Raw genomic sequence first — 10,580 nt, forward strand, 5'->3', positions numbered from 1 at the left:
CCATCTAGAGTCAGGTCAACATTCTTTCGCCTACGGCACGGGTCCCTCTAGGTTTGATTTTTTGAATTTTCGTTCCTCCTTAGACTTGCTTCATGAGAAGCATGGTGCTCAACAATGATTATTGGAGGGCCACTTCAAACTGAGTGATCATTAGTTTTAGGAGGTACAGAATCATTTTCAGTATGCGAGGGATTTTTAGGATCAAGTGGCAATATTCATTGGGGATTATAATGACGATCAAAGGAGAATGAAAGAATTTAGACATTCCATGGAGATTACTAGACAACAGGTGTCCATAATTTATCAGTATCATGAGCATATTGACACCATGCCTAAGTTGCCTCAATTTCCACTACGACCACATTCCCCTTGTCTCTCAAGAGGCCCAACTCCACCCCCGATAACCCTTACCCTCCTCCTCCAGCGGACTACCCTCCACCATCAGCGGACAATGAAAATATTCAAGTCTGGGAGAGTGTAGTTGTAGTTTGTTTGTTTCAGTTTTAGTTTTTCATCTACTATACTTTGGTTTTTTTGTTGTATTCTTTTTTTCAATTTTGGGATAAAAGAGTTACATCATCATCTATTTTACTTGCTGACTTGTCCAAAAGCAGAAATCATAGCACATTTATGTCTTGATACATGTGTTGTAAGATTTGTTCTAGTATTTTTAATGGATTTCCTATTTCTATCTCTTGTAGCATGAAATGAGCAATGAATTCTTATGAATACTTTTTGGGTATTAGGTTGATGTTGAGTTTCTCACTTCACTTAGTTTGTCTTGAATGGTTGATAACCTTGAAAATAGTCATGATTCGAGCGTAAGTAGTATTTTGGTATTTCTTTTTAATTTTTTTTTAAAAAGTTTGTTTGGAAAAATCAATATATATATATATATATATATATATATATATATATATATATATATATATATATATATATAAGTATTGCACAATGTAATAACTTGGTGGATAAAAACAAAAAAAGAAATATATATATATATATATATATATATATATATATATATATATATATATATATATGAATAAGAGATATAAAAAATAGTTTTGCAAGTGGGAACTAGAAAGTTACCTCTTTGAGATCAAGTTAGGTTACTGGGAAAATAAATACTATGTTTCTCTTGATTTTAAGCACGTCTTTGAGACCTTGGGTAGATTAAGAAGGATGAACCAAGCATGTGGTAGGTAAGTACTTATCGCAGGGAACACGAGAAACTCAACTTGATGATGACTTGACTAGGATTAGGAATTGAGACTTGAAGAGCATAAGTCATTTATTGCACTGCGCACGAGAACTTAACTTTAGGCTACACGCATAGCGATCATGCTCACAAAATGAAACTAGTTGATAGAGAATGATCCATTCATTAGGAATTACAATGAATTATCTGAACACTTGTGTCTTGATTGCGGGTTTTTGCTTGAAGACAAGCAAAGGTTTAAGTTTGGGGGTGTGATGTGCGTAGTTTACATACATATTTATGCATGCTTTATCACACATCTACGATTTTATCTTGTGTATGTTTTATGTTTTTGCACTCCTTTTATCATTATTTCAGCATATTTACTCTTTTGATTTGGAGATATGCTCTCGTGCATTTTGTGATGATAGGAATACTTTTAGAGCGAAAATAGAGCGGAAATGCACTAAGGAGGTGCTTGTGGAGAACATGGCAGAGTAGGGTCATGCCTTTTGGCATAGTCGTGCTACTTCGGCTGAGTGCAACGAGAACACACCCGTGCCCCCAAGCACGACCATTTGGTATTTTTTGTGGCCAACAATTTCAGGCCGTGTAGTTCCTCCAAAGCTCAATTGGAGTAGGGTCGTGCCTTGGAATGATCGTGTCATACTTCTAGGGATCAAATCAACTCAAGCCATGTGGATTCTGTACGGTGCTAAAGGGGCATAACCGTGGCTAAGGTCGTGCCAGCCTATAAAGAGGGGTTTCTTCCCCAAATGAGAGGAGGAAGTTTGACCCTTTGGGGAAGGCGTGTCAAAGCTCTGCTACTGGCATCCCGAAAGTTTCAACTCGATGATCCGAGGCGGGATTCCAATTCTCTATCTCTCTAAGGATTGATCCAAAATCACTCATCGACACTCGCTAAGTTTCCTCTTCCTTATTTTTTTGATTTGGATATGGAGATTAGTGTTCTTTGTCTTTGAGATCAATTTTCTTTTGTTATAGAGTAGATATTCTGATCTAGGGACTAGGGAGTAGATGTGAATGTGGATTTGATATAAAAATTTTGGATTATGTCAATGCCCTATTCAAATGATATTTTCATTCTTGTTCTTGTTAGATCTAATGTATATGTATGGTTTTGTGCTTATTTCTCATGTTAGATTTGATGGATGTGTGTGGATTGTTATTTTTGCATGGATTCATCTCTAGATTGTATGATCAGGGGGTCCTAGTGACAAGAATTCTCTCTTAACCAAACATCTAGGATTGATTTAGATGAAGAGAGGTAATTCTCCCATAAGGGAGATCTTAACTGCTCTTAATGGTTTTTTGCTAATCCTGTGTACATAGATGATGTGAGTGACCTAGGAATATATGATCGAGGGCGTCCTAATGACAAAGATTCCCTCTTAACCGGACTTCTTGGGCTGCCATCTTAATTTTGATGCATTGGATGACAATAGAGATAGTACTCTGACACATAACCATGGATTAGTGTTGGTACATTGGTTATGCTTCTTACACGTATGAGAGTTGATGATAAGAATGGAAGAGTCCAAGTACATTAAGTTCCTTCATTTTGAAACCAAAACCCCTAGAACCTTTTACTAAGCAAGACTTCCTCAATCCTCTTATCTCAAGTTTACTTTCCTTTGTTTGTGTTCTTTACTTTTATGCAAGAAACCTTTTTCCAAAACTCGTTAGTTTAGCTAATTCGAGATGTAAGTCTTTAGGTGTTTTCAATCACTATGAGATCGATATTTTTATTACTGATAACGTAGTCGTGCACTTACGGCAGCTTCGTAACACACTTATTCCATATATTTTTCATAGTCCGTTTTTAGATTATATGAAGGAATATAAATCACAAGATCAATTTATAACAACCGTCAAATTAAATAGAGGGTGGGTCATAGAAGAAACAAGACCTTACCTGAGTGGCAAATGACTATGATAATTTTAAGGATTGGATAGAAAGGTAGGTGCAAAGTAACTTAATATAAAGTGAGAAATAAGGAAAAATGATAAGCACTCAACAAATGTAAGATAGCAACAACATTGGCCTACCTCCACTTAAGCTAAGAATAGATGAAGAGACTGTTATAATTAAGTTAACTTTGTGATTTATCTTTTTTTTCAGATAATTTAGAGATAGACTGTGAGGGGCGTTTGGATGAGTGTAATCACCTTTTGTTAAAAAAGAATAGACGAACAGAGAGCCCCATGCACAACACAATGGTAAGAAGCACGGTTAATCGATTTTTTCGTAGGGCATATCAAACTAGGTCGCCATGTCGGGAGCTATTTGTATTTCCAGATTTATCCGATTGGCAAACTAAGGGGAAAGTTGCCCACCTTTCATATTAGTTGAACCAAAGGGCTTGATACCTAGATTAAAAAAAAAACAGAGATATACATGTGTACTTTATGATTCGATGAGTTTTTAGATACTTATATATTAATGCAGTTTAATAATTACAACAAAGTGATAACAGTCACTTAGGAGTCCCTCTAGGATTGCAACATGTGATCTGGAAGTGAAATAAATCATGGAGAGCTTCGCTCAACACAGTAACTCTTTACATGGGGTTATATGACTTGCGATGGATTTTACATATACTAGGAATCTAGTATAGCAATATCATATATGAGTATCAATGGTTAGGTCATACAACGAATAAACAAGGGATCGAATATTTAAATCTCAACTGATGCATTCCAATCTCAATTGATGCGTGCTATAGAAGATTTTTTTTAATAAAAAGTGGACCTAAGAATATTATCGATCTAAGACTAATCTCTATGAAAAATTTAGGTGAGATCGGACTGATTATTCTAAATTAATCAGTAAAATAAATATCCGTCCGCGAGGGCTTAATGCAGTTTAATAATAATTATACGATTCATAAAATTCATGTAAAATATAATGTTTTACCGCAAAATTAAAAGAAGAGATATTTTTTTGGGGGCCACGAAAAAAGAGAAGCCCACATAACGCCTATTAAAAATTCCTAGCACCATCATTGCTTTTCTATCCGCCGTCCACACCACGATACCAGATCGAGAAGCCGTTGTTGGACGGCTGTGATTGATTGATTCCCTATCCATCGTTCTCAGCTGTTGCTTCTTCCATCGATCGAGAGATCGGACTCTTAACGGAGTCGTTGTTCGATTCTTCCGTTGAAACTGGAATACTGTCCTCGCAACGCGATCGATCTCTCTCCATCGGTTTCCTACCAGGTGCGATCTCAACCTAATCATCTTTCTTTTTCGCTCATCTCCGGTTTAGTTTCATGTCCTTGATCCATGGATTGCTCTCCTTGCCGTCGCCTCCCCGACCTATTTCGGAACCCTAAGAATGAGGATTCTTAAGGAATATTTCCGTGATTCCAGTTGTTTTACTTTTTCTAATGTGATTTTTCTTCTTTCTTTTTCCCTATGCCTGAAACCATTGTTGGGTTTTGTTACCGATCCGCGCCCGATTTCATCTCGCGGTCGCAGTAGGTCTTAGTTTCTGGATTCTATGAATTAATATTCTTATAATATAGTATTGTGCAGTGAGAATGGGGGCAATTAAGGGTGTCCTGCTGCTGCTGATGTTTTTCGCAGCTTCGGTTCCGCAGGTGTTTGGCCTCCCTGTCACGGCGCCTGCCTTTATGTGGTCGCCCGATCATTACGGGTATCAAATTCCTTCATTTCTTATATATGACCGAGAAACTGAGACTGAGAACGGATAGATACATGTGACATGTTTTTAAACTCTTGCTTGTTTTTTCAATTACTGCGTTGGCTACTAACTGACATAGTCTCCTTTGGAATTATGATTCGATTAAGCAGTTAAGTCATGGAAGTTTGCGTTTCCTTCCTTTGTCTGCTTATGTGAAAAGAAATTGGTTTCTGATTGAGACGTTCTAGCTATTTGTCTCATGAATACTGAATTTTTAACATTCAGATGTTGATGTTAAAAAAAGCCGTATCTCTTAATGAATTTGCACAGTTTATTGTATCTTCTTGTCCTAATTTTAGTCATATTGGTACTAGAAAGCTTACTGTTTGACAGTATTCTGGAAGTTCTGGTGAAAAGATTTAGATTTTCTTTTTATACTAATATTTCTCACAAGACCAGAAGCAGTTAAATGATCGTGGAGTGATGACACCAAATTACAGAACTTGGGCTCATACATTGTCCCATTGGTCAATACATGATTCATATAATCTCTCCTCTTTTCTTCCATTGTTCTACGAGTGGAACAAAAGACAAGTTAGCTTTGATTGGAAGAGAACCAGATTACCTGGTTTATTTTTTTATGATAAAAGGGATTCATTCAATTTTGGTTTTTTTTTACAAATTGATTATTGATTATTGGATATTCCTTTAGTCTATTGTTTAGCTCCATTTTGTATGTGTGACGTTTAACAATATTGTGCATGGCCTTTTAGCACAGAGTAACAGGGTAAATAATAACAAAAATTTCTAAAATTTATGCTTTAGAAGATGGAGTCCAGTAATGTTGAAAGAATATGTTACATTGATGTGGTATGCTGGCCAACTTTTTGGAACAAAACTAGTGTGAAGCTACTCTTCTCATAAATTCATGTGAAGGCTCTTGATTTAACTCCACATCTGACTTTGTTAAATCTCAACCACTTGCTAGGGAATGGTTATCATTTACAGCAAATGTGAAATTATTATTAGTTTATGCACTTTTATTTACAAATAATTTAGGTGACAGGGATCAAGTTACAAAAAATAGTCATTTTGCTTGCCAGAATAAGTTGTGTGCATTGATACTATCCAAGTCCGTATCATAGGACCCCTTGTGTTCGGGAATATCAGTCCATAATTTGTGAATTGGTGGAAGAGGTTAGAGGAATGAATGATTCAGTTCACCATTTATATGGAGCATCTTCAAAAACAAAGGCACATTTGATACCAGAAACATTTTTGAACAAAATTGACAGTTTGTGAATAATGTATATACTTAATCTTATCTATATGTAGATGACTTAAGGCAGTGCAATTCAAACGACTAGTATCACCAGTACACCTTTGTATTGCATGGTGTCTTACTTTTCATGTTGAGGGAAAATCAGTTCTTATGTTTTCCATGTTCCTGCAAGTGTTTGAATATGGAATTTCTAACCTACTTATGTTGCAGATCATTAACTTATGACAAGAAAGAACTTGTTGTCTACCAAACAATCACCCCAAAGGATTTAACTGGATTGGTTTTGTCAGAAGGAGGTTGGTCAGACTTAGTGGTGAGTTATTCTGTTAATTGTAAACTATATTTTCTGGTCCACTTTCCTATATTCAAACCATTTAAACGGGTGAGCCAATATTAACTCAGGAATATTTTTCTGTAGTGTTCTCAAGGAGATGTAGATGAGAATATTGATGTAGCTATCCTTTTCATTGGAAGAAAGGTAATAAGTTTGGAAAGTTCAGCATTTGTCACTTTCTTTTGATAAGCATCAGTTTTGTTTCAATGTGGATTATCTTGTTACATGAAAGCTTAGTTATTTGATCTAACGCCATGTTTCTTGTTCTGGGTGAACCATGTTATCTCGATATGGAAGGTGAACCATTAGATAAATTTATCTGTATTAACTTTTCAATGCCAATATTTTGGTTTTGCTACCTTGTTTGATTTGTTTATGATGCGTCTATGAATATTTCAACTGTTACTATCTTGATCATGCATCTCTACTTCAGCTAATGACCAAATTGCCTGTTTATGCAGTTGCAATCATCAGATATCTCCAGTGACAATGTAGAAGACCCTTCTTTGATAGAAGTGCTGAAGGTATGCTGATTTTTTGTTCTGTCAGTGTGCTCTGATCAAGCTTTTAGTTATATTCTGATATGTGAATTTATTTTCTCCATTGTTGCTCAGCTGGCATTCACCACGTCAAATATCTCTATGGCATTTCCATATGTTGCAATTGATGAACAGGAGACATTGGAAGACTCTTTGGTAAAAGGTTTGACAGAGAATTGTGGACACAGATCAGGAGTGAATCGTATTGCCTGCTTGAACACTTGTTCCATTAATGGAGGAAACATTGCAAAACTTGAAGGCTTGCATTCACTTAATGTAAACTATTTGTTTCTAACTTGCTGGTCATGCATACCGCTGTGATCTAATATGATTCTAACATTAAATTCGATAGGGCTTTTTTGATTCAAGAAAGAGTGGGAAGACCGACTTGATTGTTATTTGTCATGGAAGTTCCGAAGAGTCAGATAACATTCGCTCTGAAGGTTTGTATGTTTCTGAAAGTTGTATTTTGGCCATTTCCCACAGTAGATGTTTTCCTTTGTCTATCATTAATTTGTTTTTGCTTTGCTGATATGCAGGGGAGGTTCTGTTGGACATAGTTAATTTACTAAAGCAGTTTGCTGCCAAGTACACATTTCTTTATGCTTCCAGACCTCACCGGATTAAGTATCCTGCTCATTTGGCAGTGCGGTATCTTGAAGAAGATGCTGGCAATTCATCTACAAACTCAACTTGTGATGGAGTTTGCCAATTGAAGTCATCACTCCTCGAAGGAATATTTGTTGTAAGAAGCTCTTCAACTCTTTGCTGCTCATCTTGTATTTAATTTTTCTTTTTCAAGTTTATAGTTGAATAGTTCAAATTCCGCTGCAGTTACTTTATTTTAAATCCTCACTTCTTTCATAAAGGTTCATTATATGCAACATAATGCAAAGAATCTTAAACTGAGCAGCTTTATGGCAGTAATGGTGTCAGGGATGGTCAATTAACAATATTCATTTTCCGAACCAGAATATTCATGACTCAGAAATGGTTTTGATCGTCTTAAATTTCGAACTTGAAGATTCATGCCTCAGAATCTGGATGGTACCTTAGGAATATTTGGAACATTACTTTCTGAACAATAGAGCCGCTTTTAAGTACCCATGATCAATCACTAGAGGCAGTAATGAATTTGATTTTCATTCAGAAATTGCATATGATATGTTACCTTATCTTGATGTATCTTCACTACATCCTCCTGCATTAACAAGACACTATGGTTACGTTTGATGAGGGATAATTAACCTTGTAAGATAATCAAGATTATATTACAATATTGATTACTTTGTTGGTTACAGTTTTCAAGTTGTAATGTAGTGTAATCTGGATTACAAAAGATAATAAAGTTTTGTAATCTGGATTACAAGACCAACACCATGTAATCTAATTACATTCTAAGTTCAATGTTTAACTAAAATTTAAATGTCAAATATACCTCTAGTTCATTTTCGGCACCAACCGGTCATTGATGTAGTCGTTGGCTGTTGGCTGTCGTCGACAGTTGGCCGTTGTCGGCAGTAAAGGTCGCAGGATATTTTTGTCATTTTATAATAATATGAATTATATTTCTTATAAAAAAATAATGGACACCAAATAAAAATATATAATTATCCTTGTAATCAAACATTACATACATAGTATACTACTTTTTCATCAAACGTAATAATGTAATATTAATAATATTACATTACAAATTTTATTATATTACAAGCTTGACTATGTTACCCATAACCTAACGAAGCCTATATAATATTTGGTTCCCTTTTGCAGGCAATTGTTCTACTTATAATATTGATATCAGGTCTATGCTGCATGGCTGGAATTGACACACCCACAAGGTTTGAGACTCCCCAAGAATCTTGAGATGGTATATCATAGAATTTTGTGGGAACTGAATCTGCAAACTTATCAACTTTTTTATCTCGATAACCGTCATGTGGGTTGGTTTTGCCAATCAATAATACACTTCTGGTAGCTTATGTACATGAGCAAGGATTTTGTTCTTTAAAACTTTGACCCGTCAGAGGTCAAAGGCAAACACTTCATGTTGTATTATGAGTTTATATTGCTTTAAAAAAATAGAAACATTTCACACTTTTGGAATTGAACTTGGTTAATTTACTTGGATGGATAATAAACAAAGATAGACCAACAAGGAGAAATGAAAGCAACACAAATTTGCACTCGAATAATTTTATGATTCATGAGTTTAAGTTAGGAACACATTTCTTTCCACTTTGATTTGATCATGCAATAATTTCATTATCCTCAACTTTGGTTTTTCTTTTAGGAACATATTTATTTCAAAAGGAAATTACAAAGTCGATTTTATATTTTTCTTATCAAATGCTAATTAAATGCTATAGTTTTTTTTTATAGAAAATATGTGGCATTGTTGTGTAAGTAGTAAGTTGTTACGACTTAATTATTTAAAAAAATATATAAGAGATTTTTGGAAAATTAATTTCGCATGTTTTTTACGTCCCATAAATTTTATAGATACCATCCCTCTTTCTTAGCCGACTTTAATTAGCATTTAAAGGAAAAAATAAAAATTAAAAGGACTTCTCTAATTATTTGAATCATAGAAATACTCCAATGCAAAGTTTTGAAAGAGATTCATGATTTTTTTTTTAAAGGATGATGAATTTATTATAATGGGATAAAAGATCCATTCATAATGGATGTATATTTTTTTAAAAAAATCTCTTTCACCCTTAGATCAATTTGATGGTTGATTATAAGATGATTTGATACTTTATTTTCTTTGATATAATCTAAGGATAGATTATGAGAGACATTTAGGATGAGTATAATTATTTTTTGGTACAATAAAAAAGATTTGTGAAATAAATTTTTTTAACAAAATAATTCGAATTAGATGAGATTTTTATTATAAGAACGTGAAATTGTAAAGTTTTTTTTTTTTCAGAATTGAGAATTATATATAATGATATTAAATAAAAATAATAAATAAAGAAAAAAATTATTAAATGAAAATAAAGAGGTATGATTTGATAATGTAGAGTGCATAAAAATATTATGGAGTTTTTTTATATTGGAAAAAGTAGTAGGTTTTTATATTTTTGATGTGACACATGCGGAGAGAGTAATGTATTTTTATACTTTTGATGTGACACATTGGGAAATAGGGACCCATGTTTGTAAAAATCGTGATCTTCAATCGTTGGATCGCATGATCCTATGATCTGGAAGCATAAATTGATCCTAGATCATGCAGAATTGATTTTTGCAGTAGGATCAATGTAAGATCGGTAGAATTGAAACAAGATTGATAGAATTAGAGCAGGATCAGTAGAAGGTTTGATAGATTATAACTTTTGACTCGAGTTGAAACATGAGACCTATAATATATTAAATCAACGTCCGTTCAAATATTTATAATTAGTTATAAAGTTTATCCTTAATCGTTTAGTTCCAGATCCAAAATTGTTGTTAAAGCCTTTTTGAGGCCCAAAAGATTTTTAGTCCTTTTTATTTTATTTTTGTCTTTTGCAAAGTTAGGGTTAGAATTTTGGGATTATTTAAAC

The 10,580-nt window shown here is 34.1% G+C and overlaps 1 protein-coding gene across 2 annotated transcripts; it reads left to right on the plus strand.

Moving 5' to 3' along the window:
* Nucleotides 1-4,288: 4,288 nt before the first annotated feature.
* Nucleotides 4,289-9,123, plus strand: LOC121992337. 2 transcript variants are annotated; one of them, XM_042546632.1, is made up of 9 exons: nucleotides 4,289-4,444; nucleotides 4,763-4,883; nucleotides 6,364-6,466; nucleotides 6,572-6,631; nucleotides 6,949-7,011; nucleotides 7,102-7,302; nucleotides 7,379-7,469; nucleotides 7,566-7,771; nucleotides 8,800-9,123. In XM_042546632.1, exons 2-9 carry the CDS (start codon nucleotides 4,768-4,770, stop codon nucleotides 8,890-8,892), a joined length of 933 nt encoding a protein of 310 aa, XP_042402566.1. In that variant the 5' UTR covers nucleotides 4,289-4,444; nucleotides 4,763-4,767; the 3' UTR covers nucleotides 8,893-9,123. The 2 variants fall into 2 exon arrangements, with proteins under 2 accessions (XP_042402566.1, XP_042402567.1); XM_042546633.1 differs by having other exon boundaries at nucleotides 4,294-4,444; nucleotides 4,753-4,883.
* The last annotated feature ends 1,457 nt before the right edge of the window (nucleotides 9,124-10,580 follow it).

This window comes from Zingiber officinale, chromosome 6B (assembly GCF_018446385.1).
Source record: "Zingiber officinale cultivar Zhangliang chromosome 6B, Zo_v1.1, whole genome shotgun sequence".
Classification (NCBI taxonomy): domain Eukaryota; kingdom Viridiplantae; phylum Streptophyta; class Magnoliopsida; order Zingiberales; family Zingiberaceae; genus Zingiber; species Zingiber officinale.

Coding starts and splice junctions, on each gene's coding strand:
- LOC121992337 (XM_042546632.1), top strand. CDS start 4,768: ATGGGGGCAATTAAGGGTGTCCTGCTGCTGCTGATGTTTTTCGCAGCT. Junction 7,012..7,101: donor CTTTGATAGAAGTGCTGAAG/GTATGCTGATTT, acceptor ATTGTTGCTCAG/CTGGCATTCACCACGTCAAA. Junction 7,303..7,378: donor AAGGCTTGCATTCACTTAAT/GTAAACTATTTG, acceptor TAAATTCGATAG/GGCTTTTTTGATTCAAGAAA.